This window comes from Cherax quadricarinatus, chromosome 30 (assembly GCF_038502225.1).
Source record: "Cherax quadricarinatus isolate ZL_2023a chromosome 30, ASM3850222v1, whole genome shotgun sequence".
In the NCBI taxonomy this organism is placed as follows: domain Eukaryota; kingdom Metazoa; phylum Arthropoda; class Malacostraca; order Decapoda; family Parastacidae; genus Cherax; species Cherax quadricarinatus.
In genome coordinates this window covers 27,241,559-27,265,975 of record NC_091321.1, presented here as the reverse complement: position 1 = coordinate 27,265,975, position 24,417 = coordinate 27,241,559, and the positions used below count along the sequence as shown (strand labels likewise).

The following is a 24,417-nucleotide window of genomic DNA, read 5'->3' as shown; positions in this document are numbered from 1 at the left end:
CATTATATTCACACCACACATTGCCCTCAGACATGACATCTCCACTGCCTCCAGCCTTCTCCTCGCTGCAACATTCATCACCCATGCTTCACACCCATATAAGAGCGTTGGTAAAACTATACTCTCATACATTCCCCTCTTTGCCTCCAAGGACAAAGTTCTTTGTCTCCACAGACTCCTAAGTGCACCACTCACCCTTTTCCCCTCATCAATTCTATGATTCACCTCATCCTTCATAGACCCATCCGCTGACACGTCCACTCCCAAATATCTGAATACATTCACCTCCTCCATACTCTCTCCCTCCAATCTGATATCCAGTCTTTCATCACCTAATCTTTTTGTTATCCTCATAACCTTACTCTTTCCTGTATTCACTTTTAATTTTCTTCTTTTGCACACCCTACCAAATTCATCCATCAATCTCTGCAACTTCTCTTCAGAATTTCCCAGGAGCACAGTGTCATCAGCAAAGAGCAACTGTGACAACTCCCACTTTATGTGTGATTCTTTATCTTTTAACTTCACGCCTCTTGCCAAGACCCTCGCATTTACTTCTCTTACAACCCCGTCTATAAATATATTAAACAACCACGGTGACATAACACATCCTTGTCTAAGGCCTACTTTTACTGGGAAATAATTTCCCTCTTTCTTACGTACTCTAACTTGAGCCTCACTGTCCTCATAAAAACTCTTCACTGCTTTCAGTAACCTACCTCCTTCACCATACACCTGCAACATCTGCCTGTAATATTGAATAATATTCTGTCGAGATCCGCACGCAAGTGCCTTGCCTTTTCACAAATGATCGTCTCTGAAGCACTGTCTCCTGATCCAGCACCCGTACACCACTCATGTTTTTCAGTAACTTCTTTCTTAAATTCCATAGTGTTTCTCACTTTCTTTATCAAAGGGCTGGCACTCTGAACTTTCTTTGGCCCATGGTGGATGAATGCACGGAGTACATTGCACCCTCAGTTAACGATATTAATCCGTTCCAGAGAGCTTGTTCTTAACCGAGTTTATTGTTATCTGAATTAATTTTCCCCATAAGAAATAATGGAAATCCAATTAATCCCTTCCAGACACCCAAAAGTATTAAAAAAATAATTTTTTTTACATGAAATATACATTTCCCTACACAGAAAACAATGAGACATGCAGAATAAATACATAAATAATAAAATGACACCTTTATTGAAGAGTATTGATGAGTGATGAGACACTGTTTTTCTTGAACACTCTGGGATTTTCAGAGTGATACATGAGCAAAGGCTTCACTTTGCAATCCCCCACTAGCATTGCAACAAAATATGAGAGTTACCCTGTCTTTCATAGGCTTGTGTTCTGGGAGTGCCTTGTCCTCCTGAGTAATGTAGGTCCTGATTGGCATTTGCAACCAGAACAAACCTGTCTCATCACAATTGAACACTTGTTGGGGTTGGAATTTTTCAGCTTCGCCATGCCTTATTACACTGTGTATGCCACTATGATTCTTAAATCTCTCAAACCAACCTTTGCTGGCCTTATATTCGCCAATATGAACACTAGTTCCACTAGTTCCAGGCATTTTTTCCTGCTCACCTGGGTGTTAGTTGACTGGTGTGGGTTGCATCCTGGGGGACAAGATTAACCCTTTGACTGTTTACATCGTATATATACGTCTTACGCGCCACTGTTTCTGACATACAGTGGAACCTCAAAAATCGAACTTAATCCGTTCCAGGAGCTAGTTCTAAGTTCGAAAAGTCTGAAATTCGAAGCTATATTTCCCATAAGAAATAATGGAAATACAATTAATCCGTTCCAGAAACCCAAAAATATTCACACAAAAAATACATTTTATAGAGATTAATTACAGTTTTACATACAACAAATACTATAGTTTTTAATTATGTATAGTAATACATATAAAATAACATTTTTACTTACCTTTATTGAAGATTGGTGATGGCATCTGGAAGATAGGGAGGAGGAGAGAGGGAGTTGGGGTTAGTATTTGGAAGGAGAATCCCCCTCCCTGAGGACTTCAGGTAAAGCCCTCTCTGGGGTTACTTCCCTTCTCTGTCTTTTAATGCCACTAAGACCAGCTTGAGAGTCACTGGACCCCTGTCTCACAAAATAACTGTCCACAATCCTCTGTTTCTGGCACCTCTTTAACATTTCTCTAAAATGGGACATGGTTCTGTCACTGAACTTGTTGCAAAGATGGCTTGTTTCACTTGTTCAGGTTTGAATTCTTCACTGTCTATGTACCCCTTAAACTCCTGTACAAACTTCTCAGCCGCCTGTTTGTCTGAACTGGCTGCCTCACCATGTCTTACAACATTGTGTATGCCACTATGCTTCTTAAATCTGTCAAACCAGCCTCTGCTGGCCTTAAATTCACTATCAGCACTGCTTCCAGGAGTTTTCTGTACCAGATCGGCATGCAAATTCCTTGCCTTTTCGCAAATAATCGTCTCTGAAACACTGTCACCTGCAATCTCTTTAGCCTTGATCCACACCAGCAACTTCTCAACCTCTTCAACTATTTGTGGTCTTTTTTTGGTTAGCATGTTAACACCTTTCGCAACATCAGCTTCCTTGATTTGTTCTTTCTTTGCCAGGATAGAACCGATGGTTGACTTGTTTTTCCCGTACACCCTGGCAAGCTCAACAAGTCTCACACCACTCTCATACTTCTGTATTATTTCCTTCTTCACATCTATGGTGCTTCTCACTTTCTTTACCACAGGGGTACCACTAGCAAGTTTCTTTGGGCCCATGGCAGCTTATTTCAGTCCCACAAGCACTAAACAACAAAATAATCGTAAAATGTGTGAATGAGAGCACAGGTTAGTGTTCACTCAAGCATAAACAAACCTAGACTGCTCACGGCGCCTGCGCGGGGACGCGGACAGAGCGGGCCCACGGACATGTCCCGTACCCGGTCCGAAAATAGGGGCGCGTTCGATAATAGGGACACAGTTTGTCCGAAAAAATGGTCCTACAGTGGTCCCTCGTTTTTCGTAATTAATCCATTCCTGGAGCCGTTACTATAAACGAAATTTACGATTTGCGAATCAATTTTCCCCATAAGAAATAATGTAAATACAATTAATCCGTTCCTGACGCCCAGAAGTATTAAAACAAAAAAATTTTTTACATGTAATATACATATAGTACATAAACAATACAATGGGAAATGATGAATGAAACATTAACAGCGTAACACTTACCTTTATTGGAGATTCTTCTTAGTGTATGGGAGACTGGAGGAGGAGAGAGATTGGATTGTTTACAGTTTGGAAGGGGAATCCCCTTCCAGCAACACCTAAGGTACCAATTGCTTCTCTGGGGTTGCTTCTCTTCTCTATTTCTTAATGCCACTTGGACCACCTTGAGAGTCACTCTAGTCCTGTCTCGCAAAGTAACTGTGGAGAGAGCTCTGTTTCTGGCGTCTCTTTCACACTTCCCTAAAATGGCCCAAGACTTTGTCACTATACATATTTCTCACCTTCTTTACCACAGGCTTGGCACTAGGAGCTTTCTTTGGAGCCATGGTAGCTTTATTAGTACTTGCAAGCACTAAAATGAGTGGAATATTATGAAATATTTCGTAGAAGCACTTGAGGGGACCTTCACCTCTTTAACATTTCTCTAAAATGGGACATGGTTCTGTCACTGAACTTGTTGCAAAGATGGCTTGTTTCACTTGTTCGGGTTTGAATTCTTCACTGTCTGTGTACCCCTTAAACTCCTGTACAAACTTCTCAGCTGCCTGTTTGTCTGAACTGGCTGCCTCACCATGTCTTACAACATTGTGTATGCCACTATGCTTCTGAAACCTGTCAAACCAGCCTCTGCTGGCCTTAAATTCACTATCAGCACTGCTTCCAGGAGTTTTCTGTACCAGATCGGCATGCAACTTCCTTGCCTTTTCGCAAATAATCGTCTCTGAAACACTGTCACCTGCAATCTCTTTAGCCTTGATCCACACCAGCAACTTCTCAACCTCTTCAACTATTTGTGGTCTTTTTTTGGTTAGCATGTTAGCACCTTTCGCAACATCAGCTTCCTTGATTTGTTCTTTCTTTGCCACTTGGACCACCTTGAGAGTCACTCTAGTCCTGTCTCGCAAAGTAACTGTGGAGAGAGCTCTGTTTCTGGCGTCTCTTTCACACTTCCCTAAAATGGCCCAAGACTTTGTCACTATAAATATTTCTCACCTTCTTTACCACAGGCTTGGCACTAGGAGCTTTCTTTGGAGCCATGGTAGCTTTATTAGTACTTGCAAGCACTAAAATGAGTGGAATATTATGAAATATGGCTGGGTAGGGAGGCCGCCCCGGCTCACACAGTGCATACGCGTCCCGGACGAACTACTATTCGGGAGTCAACCTATGAAAAGCAAGTCCATGTTTATACGAAAATACCCCTATGATTGGCAAAATTTACGATTGCCGAGAACTACGAAAAGCGAGGGACCACTGTATTTTCGAAACGTTCGATATGTGATACGTTCGATTTTTGAGGTTCCACTGTATTTAAACACGTAAATTCTAGCGGCTTCAAATCAAGCAGGAGAAAGCTGGTAGGCCCACATGTGAGAGAATGGGTCTGTGTGGTCAGTGTGCACCACATAAAAAAAATCCTGCAGCATGCAGTGCATAATGAGAAAAAAAAAACTGACCGTTTTTTTGGATTAAAACGCCGACTTTGAGGTGTATTTCATATAGTATTTATCATTGTATTCTCGTTTTCATGGTCTCAGGTGATAAAATGGAAAATATATTACAGAAATAGAGATGATTTTCATTACTTTCACTTTGAAAACGACCTTGAAATTGAGCTCAAAGTAGCGGAAATGTTCGATTTTTACCAATGTTCAGGAGTAAGCAAATTACACCACATGTCTAATACACATCAACTGGGGAGTCTAATATTCTTTCACTAGTGCACTGATATTATTTATACCATTTTTACAATAATGCAGTAGTCTGCATAACAGTAAATTTTGTATTTTTTTTATGAATAAAAAATAAAAATAGAAAGCAATAGTAATATAAGAGGGGCCAAGAGACATGACTAATGAACAGAGGATATATTATTTTAGTGCCAAGAATGTCTACATTGTTTATTCTGGACCCTATTTTGAAATTGGCATCATTTTTAATTTTTGTGAAATTGGCCAAATTGCCAATTTCTGACCACTATTGGGTAGTTCAGATTGGTAAATGGGCGGTTTCTTTTACTCAACTGATAGAAAAAATGGAGTTCTAAGGAAATAGCTATGAGTTTGGTCAACTGGAACAACGGAATTGGCCAAAAACAGAGCTCAAATTCGGCAAAATTGCCGATGCGTATATGTCGCCGAGACCGCTAACTTCGCGGGAGTGTAATTCCATGAGTTTTCGACCAAATTTCATACTTTTGGTTTCATTACCATCGGGAAAAGATTATCTATTATTTCATAAGAAAAAATAATTTTGCTTTTTCCAAAACTTTTGCGACGTAGAAAGACAGTTTCAGAAAGGGGCTTGCGACAGTCAAAGGGTTAAGGACCCCAATGGAAATAAGTTTGACAGTCCTCGATGATGCACTAACTTTCTTGGGTTATTCTGGGTGGCTAACCCTCTGGGGTTAATTGTTTCTCGGATAATTGTTTCTCGTTAAACCACACCAACAACGGTCTCCCCACATCTTCGAGTATTATTTGCGATCTCTGTTTTGTAAGCATATTTGCACCATTTGCAACAACAGTTTCCTTGATTGCCTTTTCCTTGGCCAAGATAGTAGTGATGGTTGAATGGGGTTTGTTATATAACCTGGCCAACTCGGAGACACACACTCCACTTTCGTATTTTGCGATGATCTCTTTCTTCAATTCAGAGGTGGCACTAGAAGCTTTCTTTGGGCCCATGGTGGCTTAGCAGTTACAAGAACTAAAAACAATGGAATAATACAGAATGTATTGCATGTACGCGTGGAATCGTCCGCACTGGCTTTGTAAACAGTGGCACACTGGTCATGCTAGAGTGGCCGGGCGGGCGGGTGGCTCAGGCCGCTCAGACACGTTCTGGACGAATGTCCTTAACTGAGTTTTTTATTGTTAGCCGAGCCAATATTTTGATGCAAAAATGTATCGGTATCCGATTTTATCGCTATCTGATGGCATCATTAACTGAGAGTCCACTGTATATGCTCACTTGCCAACAGACACAGGGAAATTTACTCACCAAAGCCCGGCGTCCCGGCAGGAGAAGTGGACTAATGTGTCTAATACAGCTGACTTACAAGGCACCAGCCAAAATGCGGAGCAAAATTTCCACCCAAACACTGGCCTAATTACGAATTGGCTGATAAACAAAGCGACCAAAAAATGAGTTTCCACTGTATTTAGAAGTGGACGTGTCAGCAGATGAGCCTACTAAAGATGAGGTGAATCATGGAATTAACGAGGGGAAAAAAGTGAATGGTGCAATGAGGAGTCTGTGGAGATAAAGAGCTTTGTACGTTGAAACAAATAGGGGAATGTATGAGAGTATCGTTATACCAACACTCTTATATGGGTGTGAAGCACAGGTGGCGAATGTTGCAACAAGGAGAAGGCTGGAGGCAGTGGAGATGTCGTATCTGAGGCCAGTGTGTGGTGTGAATGTAATGCAGAGACTTGGTAGTTTGGAAATTAGGAGGAGATGCGGTATTACCAAAACTATTATCCAGAGGGCTGAGGAGGGGTTGTTGAGATGGTTTGGAGATGTAGAGAGGGTGGAACGAAATAAAATGACTTTGAGAGTTTATAAATCTGTAGTGGAGGGAAGGAAGAGTAGAGGTCGGCCTAGGAAAAGTTGGAGGGAGGAGTAAAGGAGGTTTTGTGTGTGAGGGACTTGGACTTCCAGCAAGCATGCATGAGTATGTTAGGAGGGAATGGAGACAAATCGTTTTTAGGATTTGACATGCTGTTGGAGTGTGAGCAGGGTAATATGCATGAAGGGATTCAGCAAAACTGGCAGGCTGGACTTGAGTCCTGGAGATGGGAAGTACAGTGCCTGTACTCTGAAGGAAGGGTGTTAATTAATGTTGCAGTTTTATGACTGTAGTGTAAGTGCACCTCTGGCAAGACAGTGATGGAGTGAATGATGGTGAAAGTTTTTCTTTTTCAGGCCACCCTACCTTGGTGGGAAAGGGCTGATGTGTTAATACAGTGGACCTTCAGTTAACGCCTTTAATCCGTTCCAAAGAGCTAGGCTTTAACCGTTTTAGCCTTTAGCCGAATTAATTTTCCTCATAAGAAATAATGGAAATCCAATTAATCCATTCCTGCTGTCAGAAGGCTTGACAGAATAGTACTTCAATATGACACTATTATCAACTCTACAGCTTATTTATCTATCACAATTCATCTAATATGACATAATAAACAACATTAATAACATGGAAACATTATATATACTCTAGAATGAATAAAATATGTCATAGTGTACGTGAGGATAAGTGATGGAAGTGTTGTTGTTGGGTTTATAATGGCCACTGAGAGAAGCCATACAGGCTTCTGCCACCACCACTATCCACAAATAATTTATAAATAAGAAATACTATTTATATTTTAATATATAAATAAGAAATTATTATTTTTATTAACACACTGGCCGATTCCCACCAAGGCAGGGTGGCCCGAAAAAGAAAAACTTTCACCATCATTCACTCCATCACTGTCTTGCCAGAAGGGTGCTTTACACTACAGTTTAAATTGCAACATTAACACCCCTCCTTCAGAGTGCAGGCACTGTACTTCCCATCTCCAGGACTCAAGTCCGGCCTGCCGGTTTCCCTGAACCCCTTCATAAGTGTTACTTTGCTCACACTCCAACAGTACGTCAAGTATTAAAAACCATTTGTCTCCATTCACTCCTATCAAACACGCTCAGGCATGCCTGCTGGAAGTCCAAGCCCCTCGCACACAAAAACTCCTTTACCCCCTCCCTCCATCCTTTCCTAGGCCGACCCCTACCCCGTCTTCCTTCCACCACAGACTGATACACTCTTGAAGTCATTCTGTTTCGCTCCATTCTCTCTACATGTCCGAACCACCTCAACAACCCTTCCTCAGCCCTCTGGACAACAGTTTTGGTAATCCCGCGCCTCCTCCTAACTTCCAAACTATGAATTCTCTGCATTATATTCACACCACACATTGCCCTCAGACATGACATCTCCACTGCCTCCAGCCTTCTCCTCGCTGCAACATTCATCACTCATGCTTCACACCCATATAAAAGCGTTGGTAAAACTATATTCTCATACATTCCCCTCTTTGCTTCCAAGGACAAAGTTCATTGTCTCCACAGACTCCTAAGTGCACCGCTCACCCTTTTCCCTTCATCAATTCTATGATTCACCTCATCTTTCATATACCCATCCGCTGACACGTCCACTCCCAAATATCTGAATACATTCACCTCCTCCATACTCTCTCCCTCCAATCTGATATTCAATCTTTCATCACCTAATCTTTTTGTTATCCTCATAACCTTACTCTTTCCTGTATTCACTTTTAATTTTCTTCTTTTACATACCCTACCAAATTCATCCACCAACCTCTGCAACTTCTCTTCAGAATCTCCCAAGAGCACAGTGTCATCAGCAAAGAGCAACTGTGACAACTCCCACTTTATGTGTGATTCTTTATCTTTTAACTCCACTCCTCTTGCCAAGACCCTCACATTTACTTCTCTTACAACCCCATCTATAAATATATTAAACAACCATGGTGACATCACACATCCTTGTCTAAGGCCTACTTTTACTGGGAAATAATCTCCCTTTCCTACATACTCTAACTTGTGCCTCACTATCCTCGTAAAAACTCTTCACTGCTTTCAGTAACCTACCTCCTATACCATACACCTGCAACATCTGCCACATTGCCCCCCTATCCACCCTGTCATATGCCTTGTCTAAATACTGTTCACTTATATGTTTCACTGTAAACACCTAGTCCACACACCCCCTACCTTTCCTAAAGCCTCCTTTTTCATCTGCTATCCTATTCTCCATCTTACTCTTAATTCTTTCAATAATAACTCTACCTTACACTTTACCAGGTATACTCAACAGGCTTTTTTTTTTTTTCAACAAGTCGGTCGTCCCCCACCGAGGCAGGGTGACCCAAAAAAGAAAGAAAATCCCCAAAAACAAAACACTTTCATCATCATTCAACACTTTCACCACACTCACACATTATCACTGCTTTTGCAGAGGTGCCCAGAATACAACAGTTTAGAAGCATATACATATAAAGATACACAACATATCCCTCCAAACTGCCAATATCCCAAACCACTCCTTTAAAGTGCAGGCATTGTACTTCCCATTTCCAGGACTCAAGTCCGACTATATGAAAATAACCGGTTTCCCTGAATCCCTTCACTAAATATTACCCTGCTCACACTCCAACAGATCGTCAGGTCCCAAGTATCATTCGTCTCCATTCACTCCTATCTAACATGCTCATGCACGCTTGCTGGAAGTCCAAGCCCCTCGCCCACAAAACCTCCTTTACCCCCTCTTTCCAACCCTTTCGAGGACGACCCCTACCCCTCTTTCCTTCCCCTATAGATTTATATGCTTTCCATGTCATTCTACTTTGATCCATTCTCTCTAAATGACCAAACCACCTCATCAACCCCTCTTCTGCCCTCTGACTAACGCTTTTATTAACTCCACACCTTCTCCTAATTTCCACACTCTGAATTTTCTGCATAATACTTACACCACACATTGCCCTTAGACAGGACATCTCCACTGCCTCCAACCGTCTCCTCGCCGCCGCATTTACCACCCAAGCTTCACATCCATATAAGAGTGTTGGTACTACTATACTTTCATACATTCCCTGCTTTGCCTCCATAGATAACGTTTTTTGACTCCACATATACCTCAACGCACCACTCACCTTTTTTCCCTCATCAATTCTATGATTAACCTCATCCTTCATAAATCCATCCGCCGACACGTCAACTCCCAAGTATCTGAAAACATTCACTTCTTCCATACTCCTCCCCAATTTGATATCCAATTTTTCTTTATCTAAATCATTTGATACCCTCATCACCTTACTCTTTTCTATGTTCATTTTCAACTTTCTACCTTTACACACATTCTCAAACTCATCCACTAACCTTTGCAATTTTTCTTTAGAATCTCCCATAAGCACAGTATCATCAGCAAAAAGTAACTGTGTCAATTCCCATTTTGAATTTGATTCCCCATAATTTAATCCCACCCCTCTCCCGAACACCCTAGCATTTACTTCTTTTACAACCCCATCTATAAATATATTAAACAACCATGGTGACATTACACATCCCTGCCTAAGACCTACTTTTACCGGGAAGTATTCTCCCTCTCTTCTACACACCCTAACCTGAGCCTCACTATCCTCATAAAAGCTCTTTACAGCATTTAGTAACTTACCACCTATTCCATAAACTTGCAACATCTGCCACATTGCTCCTCTATCCACTCTATCATAGGCTTATCCCCCTATAATTTTTGCACTCTCTTTTGTCCCCTTTGCCTATATACAAAGGAACTATGCATGCTCTCTGCCAATCCCAAGGTACCTTACCCTCTTCCATACATTTATTAAATAATAGCACCAACCACTCGAAAACTATATCCTCACCTGCTTTTAACATTTCTATCTTTATCCCATCAATCCCAGCTGCCTTACCCCCTTTCATTTTACCTACTGCCTCACGAACTTCCCCCACACTCACAACTGGCTCTTCCTCACTCCTACAAGATGTTATTCCTCCTTGCCCTATACACGAAATCACAGCTTCCCTATCTTCATCAACATTTAACAATTCCTCAAAATATTCCCTCCATCTTTATATTTATTTTTTTTTTTTTTTTTTATTATCACACTGGCCGATTCCCACCAAGGCAGGGTGGCCCGAAAAAGAAAAACTTTCACCATCATTCACTCCATCACTGTCTTGCCAGAAGGGTGCTTTACACTACAGTTTTTAAACTGCAACATTAACACCCCTCCTTCAGAGTGCAGGCACTGTACTTCCCATCTCCAGGACTCAAGTCCGGCCTGCCGGTTTCCCTGAATCCCTTCATAAATGTTACTTTGCTCACACTCCAACAGCACGTCAAGTATTAAAAACCATTTGTCTCCATTCACTCCTATCAAACACGCTCACGCATGCCTGTATTTATAGATAAGAAATATTTGCACTTATCTTGGAAGAGATATTAGTTTAATTACGTAGTTAGTGTGACGGAGTGTAGCAGATATGCAGAGTGTGTAGCAGGCATGCAGGAAGTGTAGCAAGCATGCTAGGAGTGTAGCAGACATGCAGGGAGTGTAGCAGGCATGCTAGGAGTGTAGCAGACATGCTGGGAGTGTAGCAGGCATGCAGGAAGTGTAGCATGCATTCTAGGAGTGTAACAGACATGCAGGGAGTGTAGCAGGCATGCTAGGAGTGTAGCAGACATGCAGGGAGTGTAGCAGGCATGTAGGAGGTGAGAGGAAGGTAAGTTTATTATGCTTCAATATGACGCTATTATCTCTATGGCTTATTTATCTATCACAATTCATATAATATGACATAATAAACAATATTAATAACATAGAAACATGATATATATTCTAGAATGAACAAAATATGTCATAATGTATGTGAGGATAAGTGATGGAAGTGTTGTTTTTGGGTTTATAATGGCCACTGAGAGACACTGTACAGGCTTCTGCCACCACCATTATCCACAAATAATATATGAATGTAATTTATAAATAAGAAATGTTTACATTTTAATTTATAAATAAATTTACATTTTAATTTATAAATAAATAAGTTTATTCAGGTATAGACAAATGCAGTTACGTACATAGATTATCATACATAGCAGCATATGTGTAAAGTACCTAGGATAACCCAAAAAAGTCAGAGTGACTTATGTATTTCCATTGGGGTCCTTTTATATTTACACTTATATTTACACTTTTATATTTACACTTACCTTGGAGGGGATGTTAGTTTAATTAGTTTGATGGAGGAGATGCTGGCAGAGGTTTAGAGTGGTGGAAGATACGTAGCAGGCCGTCGCATGTTCAGCGGCCCGATGCACATACAGCAACATTGGGGAGTTACTTTCTTACGACATATATATATACAGTGGAACCTCAAAAATCGAATTGCTCTCAACACGATCAATTATGTAAGTGTATTTTTGTAAGTGCTTTTATAAGTGTATTTTTGAGGGTCTGAAATGGACTAATCTAATTTACATTATTCCTGATGGGAATAAATTCATTCGGTAAAGGCACTCGAAAAGCCTTCTGGACCGAAGAAAGTTCGATATTTGAGGTTCCACTGTGTGTATATATATATAGGTTGGTAGACAGCAACCACCCAGGGAAGTACTACCGTCCTGCCAGATGACTGTGAAACAAAAACCTGTAACTGTTTTGCATGATGGTAGGATTGCTGGTTTTCTTTTTCTGTCTCATAAACACGCTAAGATAACAGGGATATCTTGCTACTCCTACTTACACTTTGGTCACACTTCACAGACACGCACATGCATATATATATATACATACATCTAGGTTTTCCCCCTTTTTCTAAATAGCTCTTGTTCTTTTTTATTTCTTCTATTGTCCATGGGGAAGTGGAAAAGAATCTTTCCTCCGTAAGCCATGCGTGTCGTATGAGGCGACTAAAATGCCGGGAGCAATGGGCTAGTAACCCCTTCTCCTGTATACAATTACTAAAAAAGAGAAGAAGAAAAACTTTATAAAACTGGGTTGCTTAAATGTGCGTGGATGTAGTGCGGATGACAAGAAACAGATGATTGCTGATGTTATGAATGAAAAGAAGTTGGATGTCCTGGCCCTAAGCGAAACAAAGCTGAAGGGGGTAGGAGAGTTTCAGTGGGGGGAAATAAATGGGATTAAATCTGGAGTATCTGAGAGAGTTAGAGCAAAGGAAGGGGTAGCAGTAATGTTAAATGATCAGTTATGGAAGGAGAAAAGAGAATATGAATGTGTAAATTCAAGAATTATGTGGATTAAAGTAAAGGTTGGATGCGAGAAGTGGGTCATAATAAGCGTGTATGCACCTGGAGAAGAGAGGAATGCAGAGGAGAGAGAGAGATTTTGGGAGATGTTAAGTGAATGTATAGGAGCCTTTGAACCAAGTGAGAGAGTAATTGTGGTAGGGGACTTGAATGCTAAAGTAGGAGAAACTTTTAGAGAGGGTGTGGTAGGTAAGTTTGGGGTGCCAGGTGTAAATGATAATGGGAGCCCTTTGATTGAACTTTGTATAGAAAGGGGTTTAGTTATAGGTAATACATATTTTAAGAAAAAGAGGATAAATAAGTATACACGATATGATGTAGGGCGAAATGACAGTAGTTTGTTGGATTATGTATTGGTAGATAAAAGACTGTTGAGTAGACTTCAGGATGTACATGTTTATAGAGGGGCCACAGATATATCAGATCACTTTCTAGTTGTAGCTACACTGAGAGTAAAAGGTAGATGGGATACAAGGAGAATAGAAGCATCAGGGAAGAGAGAGGTGAAGGTTTATAAACTAAAAGAGGAGGCAGTTAGGGTAAGATATAAACAGCTATTGGAGGATAGATGGGCTAATGAGAGCATAGGCAATGGGGTCGAAGAGGTATGGGGTAGGTTTAAAAATGTAGTGTTAGAGTGTTCAGCAGAAGTTTGTGGTTACAGGAAAGTGGGTGCAGGAGGGAAGAGGAGCGATTGGTGGAATGATGATGTAAAGAGAGTAGTAAGGGAGAAAAAGTTAGCATATGAGAAGTTTTTACAAAGTAGAAGTGATGCAAGGAGGGAAGAGTATATGGAGAAAAAGAGAGAAGTTAAGAGAGTGGTGAAGCAATGTAAAAAGAGAGCAAATGAGAGAGTGGGTGAGATGTTATCAACAAATTTTGTTGAAAATAAGAAAAAGTTTTGGAGTGAGATAAACAAGTTAAGAAAGCCTAGAGAACAAATGGATTTGTCAGTTAAAAATAGGAGAGGAGAGTTATTAAATGGAGAGTTAGAGGTATTGGGAAGATGGAGGGAATATTTTGAGGAATTGTTAAATGTTGATGAAGATAGGGAAGCTGTGATTTCGTGTATAGGGCAAGGAGGAATAACATCTTGTAGGAGTGAGGAAGAGCCAGTTGTGAGTGTGGGGGAAGTTCGTGAGGCAGTAGGTAAAATGAAAGGGGGCAAGGCAGCCGGGATTGATGGGATAAAGATAGAAATGTTAAAAGCAGGTGGGGATATAGTTTTGGAGTGGTTGGTGCAATTATTTAATAAATGTATGGAAGAGGGTAAGGTACCTAGGGATTGGCAGAGAGCATGCATAGTTCCTTTGTATAAAGGCAAAGGGGATAAAAGAGAGTGCAAAAATTATAGGGGGATAAGTCTGTTGAGTGTACCTGGTAAAGTGTATGGTAGAGTTATAATTGAAAGAATTAAGAGTAAGACGGAGAATAGGATAGCAGATGAACAAGGAGGCTTTAGGAAAGGTAGGGGGTGTGTGGACCAGGTGTTTACAGTGAAACATATAAGTGAACAGTATTTAGATAAGGCTAAAGAGGTCTTTGTGGCATTTATGGATTTGGAAAAGGCGTATGACAGGGTGGATAGGGGGGCAATGTGGCAGATGTTGCAAGTGTATGGTGTAGGAGGTAGGTTACTGAAAGCAGTGAAGAGTTTTTACGAGGATAGTGAGGCTCAAGTTAGAGTATGTAGGAAAGAGGGAAATTTTTTCCCAGTAAAAGTAGGCCTTAGACAAGGATGTGTGATGTCACCGTGGTTGTTTAATATATTTATAGATGGGGTTGTAAGAGAAGTAAATGCGAGGGTCTTGGCAAGAGGCGTGGAGTTAAAAGATAAAGAATCACACACAAAGTGGGAGTTGTCACAGCTGCTCTTTGCTGATGACACTGTGCTCTTGGGAGATTCTGAAGAGAAGTTGCAGAGATTGGTGGATGAATTTGGTAGGGTGTGCAAAAGAAGAAAATTAAAGGTGAATACAGGAAAGAGTAAGGTTATGAGGATAACAAAAAGATTAGGTGATGAAAGATTGAATATCAGATTGGAGGGAGAGAGTATGGAGGAGGTGAACGTATTCAGATATTTGGGAGTGGACGTGTCAGCGGATGGGTCTATGAAAGATGAGGTGAATCATAGAATTGATGAGGGAAAAAGAGTGAGTGGTGCACTTAGGAGTCTGTGGAGACAAAGAACTTTGTCCTTGGAGGCAAAGAGGGGAATGTATGAGAGTATAGTTTTACCAACGCTCTTATATGGGTGTGAAGCGTGGGTGATGAATGTTGCAGCGAGGAGAAGGCTGGAGGCAGTGGAGATGTCGTGTCTGAGGGCAATGTGTGGTGTGAATATAATGCAGAGAATTCGTAGTTTGGAAGTTAGGAGGAGGTGCGGGATTACCAAAACTGTTGTCCAGAGGGCGGAGGAAGGGTTGTTGAGGTGGTTTGGGCATGTAGAGAGAATGGAGCGATACAGAATGACTTCAAGAGTGTATCAGTCTGTAGTGGAAGGAAGGCGGGGTAGGGGTCGGCCTAGGAAGGGTTGGAGGGAGGGGGTAAAGGAGGTTTTGTGTGCGAGGGGCTTGGACTTCCAGCAGGCATGCGTGAGCGTGTTTGATAGGAGTGAATGGAGACAAATGGTTTTTAATACTTGACGTGCTGTTGGAGTGTGAGCAAAGTAACATTTATGAAGGGATTCAGGGAAACCGGCAGGCCGGACTTGAGTCCTGGAGATGGGAAGTACAGTGCCTGCACTCTGAAGGAGGGGTGTTAATGTTGCAGTTTAAAAACTGTAGTGTAAAGCACCCTTCTGGCAAGACAGTGATGGAGTGAATGATGGTGAAAGTTTTTCTTTTTCGGGCCACCCTGCCTTGGTGGGAATCGGCCAGTGTGATAATAAAAAAAAATAATATATATATATATATATATATATATATATATATATATATATATATATATATATATATATATATATATATATATATATATATATATATGTCGTGCCGAATATGTAAAACTGGTCAGTTAGCAAGAACTCATTTAAAATTAAGTCCTTTCTAAAATTTACTCTTATACGATTAAAGATATATTTTTTGCATTAATGTTAATGTAAAAATTTTTAATTTTGCACCAAAAGAATCTTAAAAAACTTACCTAACCTTATTATAACAAAAGCAATTTATTTTAGCCTAACCCAACTAAATATATTTTAAATATGTTTACAGTAATTTAGTACTAAACAAACACAATCAAATATATTTTTTTCGTTAGGTTCAGAATGATTTTGGCGAAATTATTGCATACACAATTTTTCACTTGTCTTATATGGCAAGATGAGCGTTGCTATTTAAGCCAAGATCGCAAGTTCTGCCTATTCGGCACGACATATATATATTTTTTTATTATTATTATCACACTGGCCGATTCCCACCGCTTCGAGTTTCGACTGCATTAATTGGTTCCAAGAGCTGTGATGTAACCCAGTTTTTGACATAAACTGGACATAATGCCTGAAAATGATGACAAACACCATAAAACTGGCATAAATATTGCTAAACTATAAATAACACTAAAAACAGTCATATTTTTTAACCCTTAAACTGTCCAAATGTATATCTACATTCACGTGTGTAGCGCTCCGAACGTAGATCTACATTTGTTTTTAAATAAGAAAGCATGTAAAATAGAAAGTTCGGAGCACTACGCACGTGAACGTAGATCTACTTTTGGACAATTAAAAAAATTATGACATATGTGACATAGCTGAGTGATGTAGAGTCAGACGTAATGATCACTGAATCGAAATTTACTCTAGAAAAGGGGCATAAAGGCAAATTTGACGTAGGCCAAAATGACATAAAATGGGTTATGACTGTATACACAGTAGGTGTCATAAATATGCCTTTAGTAGACTGTTTGCCTTACAGATTTGACACATATGAGGACAAGTTTTGTATGAATGATGGTGCCCCTTGCCATACTGCCAAAGACATAAAGAATAGGCTAAATTGTTGTGATTTTTCCATCCTTTAATAATTTGCATGGAAACTAACTGGACCTAAATCTGATAGAGAATGTGATATGTGAGCAGTGATATGTTTAATATTTACAGATGAGTAATTTGGCCAAGGTCAGCCAGAGCAACAATGATGACAGTGATTCTGATGAAGATGATGATAAACCAGTTGTTTCTTCAGTAACACTCAGACATAATGGTTGTGTCAACAGGATAAGGGTAAGTGTGCACCTCTTAACATGTTAATAATAGTAATACAGTGGAACCCCGAGTTTCAGCCGCCCTGAGTATCGGCCGCTTCGAGTTTCGACTGCTTTTTTCGGCTAAATTTTGTCCCGAGTTTCGGCCTGTGCCCCATATTTCGGCTGGCGCACCAGACCTGTCTGCCTGCCTGCACCTGCGCGGCAGGTGCTGTGACCCAGTCTAGCTGTGTTTTTCCTTGAGTGAACATTACCCTGTGTGCTCATCCAAACATTTCACAATAAATTCATTGTGTTTAGTGCTTGTTTATTGATTGTGACTGTGAAATAAGCCACCATGAAGAATTTGCTTCAGAGGAGGAGGAAGAGGGAGTGAAGGAAGTGCCTTTTTCAGTGATTAAGGACATGTGTGGAATGTGGAATAAGTTGCAAAGTTTTGTGGAAAAATACCACCCTGAGCAAGCTGAAACACTCCATCTCTGCAACATGTTCGGTGACAAAACAATGTCCCATTTTAGGGAACTTAAAGAGATGCCAGAAACAGAGCACTCTTGAAAGTTATTTTGTGTGACAGGGGTCCAGTGACTCTCAAGCTGGTCCTAGTGGCATTAAAAGACAAAGAAGAGAAGTAACCCCAGATAAGGACTTGTTACCTAAAGTCTTTATGGAAGGGGATTTCCCTTCCAAACAATAAGTGCTCCCACTCTCCTCCTTTCTATCTTCCAGATGCCTGCAAGACTCTTCAATAAAGTACGTAAATGTGATTTTAAATGATTATTTAAATGTTTATTTATGTATTATATTACTCATTTAAGTACTATATGTATGTTTTAAGTACTATATGTATCTTAAACTATAGTTAATCTTTAAAAAATGTATTTTTTGTGAATATTTTTGTGGGTCTGGATAAAGTTAATTGTATTTACATTATTTCTTATGGGAAATATTGCTTCGACTTCAGGCTGTTTCGAGTTTAGGCCTAGGTCCTGGAATGGATTACGGCTGAAACTTGGAGTTCCACTGTAATTAGCAATTTTGAATTTTATAATTTCTGAAAGCCTGTTCTTATAAGAAATTCACAGTACAACAAGTACGATAAAAATGAATAATGAAATTTATAATTGAGAGTGACAGTGTGATCGATCATCAGGCTCATAATCATCAGGCTCATTGTGAAAGTGAGGGTAGTGTGTTCACTGTCTGTGCTCTACCAATATCTAACTTGAGGTTTTGAGGCATATGTGGAGTCAAAGAAATTTATCAGTGGAGGCAACAAGGGTAATGTGCCTGAGTATAGTGATACCAGTACTGTTGTATAGGTGTGAATCATGGGTTTTAAACACTGCAGTGAAAAGGAAGCTGGAGGCAGTGGAGATGTCATGTATGGTGTGAAAAATATGTGGGGGTTACCTAGAGTATTAAGAGGGCTGAGGAAGGGTTAAGTGGTTTGGACATTCAGAAATAGGAAAAAACAGGATAACTAGAAGGAATATAAATCTGGGGTGGAGGGAAGGAAGGATAGGTGTTGTTCTTGGTAAGGTTGGAGAGGGGGCAAAAGCATTTTTGAGTACTGGGGACTTGGACATCCAACAGACTCTTGTGAGTGTGTTTGATAGGAGTGTGTGGAGGCAAGTGGTTCTTAGGATTTGATGTGCTGTTGGAGTATCAGCAAGGTAACATGAAGGGATTCAGGAAAATGGTTAGCTGGCCTTCAATCCTGAAGAAGAGATGGGGAAGTTACAATTTGGAGAGGCATCTGAACTGTGATATCAGCACACTTCTGGCAAGACAGTGATTGAATGAATGACAGTGAGTGTTTTTTTTTTTGGGTGGGGGGGAGTAGTCAACCTGTCTCCCAGTTTAAAACATAATGTAATAATAATATGAGATGTATTAATCCTAGTTAATGTTCTTAGGCCACATGCGTTAACAACATTCATCTTGCTGCGACTTGGTCTGAGCTGGGTCAGGTCAACATCTTTGATGTGAGTCACATGCTGAATGTTGTCAACAACAAAAGTAGCCAAGAGACCTTCCAAGAGGACATTGCAGGTGACCCATTGTTTACTTTTAACGGACATCGCATGGAAGGCTTCGCTCTGGACTGGTGTCCAACTATGCCTGGTATGTCTTGCTTTTATACACAAGTATCCCAAATTAAGGAAATACATAATACAAAATTTCTATATGTAAGAAAAAGTTTTGAATTTTAATTTTGAATTACTCATGTTATTGTGTTAATGCCTTCACAAAATTTATATTTTTTGATCATTTCATAGTAGAATTTCAAAATTTCAGGTAGGGAAAATTGTGCTGCATTGGAATCTGCTTACTCAAGTGTATAATTTCTATTAATTCAAAGTTTTGTGTAATTCAGACATCAGACACGTCCAAATATTCCCAAGGCAATAAATGTTACTGTACACTGTAATGTATTTGCAGCTGTGGAGCTCTTTATTTTTATTGTGCTGAAAGCACAATTCATAAAGGAGTTTTCCAAAAACATTGGGCACCTCTTTTAAAAATATGTTATAATACACTTTAACCCTTTGACTGTCGCAAGCCCCTTTCTGAAACTGTCATTCTATGTTGCAAAATTTTTTGAAAAAAAAAAAAAAAAAAAAATCTTATGAAATGATAGAGAATCTTTTCCCAATGGTAATGACACCAAAAGTACAAAATTTGGTCGAAAACTCATGGAATTATGCTCCCGCGAAGTTAGCAGTCTCAGCGACATATACGCATCGGCGATTTCGCTGACTTTTAGCCCTGTTTTTGGCCAATTCCGTTGTTCCTGTTGACCAAACTCTGCTATTTCTTTAGAACTCCAATTTTCTATCAGTTGAGTACAAGAAACCACCCATTTACCGATTTGAACTACCCAATCAAGTGGTCAAAAATTGGCCAATTTCATGTAAATTAAAAAAGATGCCAATTTCAAAATAGGGTCCAGAATAAACAATGTAGACATTCTTGGCACTAAAATAACATATCCTTTGTTCATTAGTCATGTCTCTAGGCCTCTCTTATATTACTATTGCTTTCTATTTTGATTTTTTATTCATACAAAAAATACAAAATTTACTGTTATGCAGACTACTGCATTATTGTAAAAATGGTATAAATAATATCAGTGCACTAGTGAAAGAATATTAGACTTCCCAGTTGACGTGTATTGGATGTGTGGTGTAATTTGCTTACTCCTGAACATTGGTAAAAATCAAATATTTCCACTACTTTGAGCTCAATTTCAAGGTCGTTTTCATCATGAAACTAATCAAAATCATTTCTGTTTCTGTAATATGTTTTCCATTTTATCACGTGACACCATGAAAACGAGAATACAACAATAAATACTATACGAAAATACACCTCAAAGTCGGCGTTTTAATCCAAAGTGGTTAATTTTTTTTTCTTATTACGCACTGCGTGGTGCAGGATTTTTTTTATGTGGTGCACACATACCACATAGATGTATTCTCTCATATCTAGGCCCAAATTTACCGCTCACATCTTATCAGAGTGAGCTGAGTTCATGGCATAGATCTACGGTTTGGACCCTCAACGTAAAGCCATAGATCTACGGCACAGACCCTGAAAGAGTTAATAACTCCAAACCTCCAAATTTCCACACTACAAATTCTCTGCATAATGTTTATGCCACACATTGCCCTCAGACATGACATCTCCACTGCCTCCAGCCTCCTCCTCGCTGCATCATTCATAACCCATTGTTCACACCCATGTAAGAGTGTTGGTACCACTATATTCTCATACATTCCCTTCTTTGCCTCCAAAATCAAAATCAAAATCTTTATTTCCTTGTAAAGCTTACAATGTGTGGTTTACATGTTATAAAATATTAATTACAAGGAAGGCCACTAGCATGCCTAGGCATTTCGGGCAGACTAATACTAATTCTTATTCTATATTGATATAGGTTATGGAGCAGTACATTTGAACATACATTATTAGATACATAATTAGATACATACCTAATTAGGTACATACACAATTAGATTTAAAATAGTACAAATCATATAATAATATTACAAATGGTAGATTTAGTGATGGGATTGGATTTGTCTTGACATGACACACTGTTAATATTAAAGCTCATATACATGTACTGGAAGAGTATCTTAGACAAACTTAGGACTAACTTAAGATTTAATAGGCAATAGCTATATTAGGAATTTTATGTTTACATTAGAGGTTTAGTCAGAGACGGGGAATGTCATAAAGATTTTTGTGTCTGATATTGTGTGTATGGGTCCTGTTGCAACTATCAAGAAAATGTTTTAGTTCAGGGTTAATATTAGAATTTATGGTTCTGTAAATGTAAGTTGCACAATAGTAGGTGTGAATGTTCTGTATGGTGCGTAGGTTTAGGTCTTTGAAGAGTAGGGGTGTGTGTTGTCTTGCATTGGATTGCGTGATAATTCTTACTGCGACTTTCTGTTGGGTTATTATTGGCTTATGGTGAGTTGCTGCTGTTAATCCCCAGGCACAAATAGCATAGGTGAGGTAGGGATAGATGAGTGAATAGTATAGTGAGTAGGGCAGATTGTGGTACATAGTAACATATCTTGGAGAGGATCCCAACTGTTTTGGATACTTTTTTTGTTATTTGTTGGATATGAATGTTGAATTTCAGGTTGCTGTCAAGGTGCAGGCCCAGGAATTTGCCCTCATTATGTTTAGCAATAAGAGTGTTGTCAATCGTTATGTTCAGTTGGGCAACACCTTTTCTGTTCCCAAACAGAATGCAGAAAGTTTTGTCAATATTAAGTGTAGGTTTATTAGCAGTCATCCAGGTTGATATTTTTATTAGTTCTTCGTTAACAATAGTGTTGAGTGAGGCAAGATTAGGGTGGGAGATCACATAAGTCATATTGTCAGCAAACAGTATAGTTTTAAGGTGTTGTGATACATTAGGAAGATCATTAACCCCTTGACTGTCGCAACCCCCAATCCTGAGGTGTCTCCTGGTGTCGCAAAATTTAAAAAAAAAAAATTATTTTTTCTTATGAAATGATAGAGAATCTTTTCTCGATTGTAATGACACCAAAAAAAAAAACGAAATTTGATGGAAAACTGGTGGAATTATGCTTTCGCGAAGTTAGCGACCTCGGCGCTGTATACAAATCGGCGATTTCGCCCACTTTGATCCCTATTTTTGGCTAATTCCGTTGTTCCAGTCGCCCAAACTCATAGCTATTTCTTTAGAACTCCATTTTTTCTATCGATTGAGTACAAGAAACTGCCCATTTACCGATTTCAACTACCTAATAATGTGGTCAGAAATTTGCAATTTGGCCAATTTCACGAAAACTAAAAAATATGACAATTTCAAAATAAGGTCCAGAATGAACAATGCAGACATTCCTGGCTCTAAAATAACATTTTCTTTGTTCCTCAGTCATGTCTCCAGGCCCCTCTGATATTACTCTTGCTTTCTATTTTGAATTTTTATTCAAACAAAAAATAGAAGACTTACTTTTATGCAGACTACTGCAATACTGTAATAATTGTATAAATAACATCAACCCATTCATGACTGCATATTAGAATGGCTAGTTGGACATTTATTGGACAATGGCATCATTTGTTTACTTTTGAACATTGGCAAAAATCAAACATTTCCCCTACTTTGAGCTGGATCCATTTCTAGGTTCTTTTTATAGTAAAATCAATCAAAATCACCTCTATTTCCATAATATGTTTTCCATTCTATCAAATGAGACCAAGAAAACGAGAATACAACCATAAATACTATACGAAAGTAGACCACAAAGTCGGCATTTAATTAAAAAAATGGTCAGAGTTTTTTTTCTCATTATGCACTGCGTGCTCCAGGATTTTTTTTATATGGTGCACACTGACCACACAGACCCATTCTCTCACATGTGGGCCTACCAGCTTTCTGCTTGATTTGAAGCCGCTAGAATTTATGAGTATATATACGTCAAACACGGTACCTCGTAAGACGTATATATACGGCCGCGACAGTCAAAGGGTTAATGTATAAGATGAAGAGCAGGGGGCCAAGGACACTTCCCTGTGGTACTCCAGTATCCAGTGGTCTTATTGATGAGGTTGTGTCCTTAATAGAGACGTATTGCTGCCTGTTAGTAAGGTAGGATTTGAAATATGTAAGTGCGTGGCCTCTTATGTCATAATGATCAAGTTTGTGGAGTAGGATGCTGTGGGCTGTTGTATCAAAAGCTTTCCTTAGGTCGATAGAGAGTTCTAATGGATATTCATTTTTTTCAAGTACTGTGTAAAGCAGGTCTAGCATTTTTACAATTGCGTTGTTTGTGCTTTTGCTTTTCCTGAAGCCAGATTGGCAGGGCTTGAGGATGCTTTGCACTGTTATAAAGGAATATATTCTCTTGTGCATAAGTTTCTCGAAAATTTTGGATAGCAACAGTAGGTTTGATATTGGCCTGTAATTGTTTACATCTGTGGGGTCTCCACCTTTGTCTATTGATGTGACCCTTGCTATCTTGAGTAGTGCTGGGAAAGTGCTGGTTTCCAGTGATTTGTTAAAGAGTAATGAAAAAGCAGGTGAGAGAACATGAGCCACTCGTTTGTACAATAATGGAGGAACTTGAGCCAGATTTCCTGGTTTATTTCTAAGTGACTTAATAATTGTAGTGACTTCTGTGGGCTCGGTTGGTGCAAGATAGGAGGAGGTTGGGAAATTCCCATCTAAGTAATCACTTGCTCGAGCATTGGTACCTGGGATTTTGTTGGCGATATTTGATCCTACGGTTGAGAAAAAGTCATTTATCTTGTTAACTGTATCAATAGGCTGTAGTTTTCTTCAGTTTTTGGGTGCCTAGAATTTGAGAGAGTGTCTTCCAGGTATTTTTTTATATCTCCTTTTGTTTCGGTGAATATTGGAGTAGTAAAATTGCTTGGCCTTTCTTATTAGGTTGGTGAGAACTGATGTGTATTGTTTAATAATATCTCTGTTTATTAAGCCCTGTCTATATTGTTTTTCATATTGATGTTTCTTATCAGTGGATCTTAGTATGGATAACTTCCTACTTAGTATGGATAGCTTCCTACGTGACTTGTCTTGCTGAACAAGTTCTGCCACCTTCCTTCTCCCATTTCCTG

The 24,417-nt window shown here is 39.5% G+C and overlaps 1 protein-coding gene across 1 annotated transcript in view; it reads left to right on the top strand.

The window, feature by feature from the left end:
• l(2)09851 (WD repeat-containing protein 1 l(2)09851) overlaps nucleotides 1–24,417 on the top strand; it is a 78,645-nt gene that overhangs the window by 35,813 nt on the left and 18,415 nt on the right. The window contains exons 3-4 of the mRNA XM_053782126.2: nucleotides 17,186–17,308; nucleotides 19,206–19,413. Of these exons, the coding sequence (XP_053638101.2) occupies nucleotides 17,186–17,308; nucleotides 19,206–19,413 (331 nt within the window). The remainder of the gene's footprint in view (nucleotides 1–17,185; nucleotides 17,309–19,205; nucleotides 19,414–24,417) is intronic.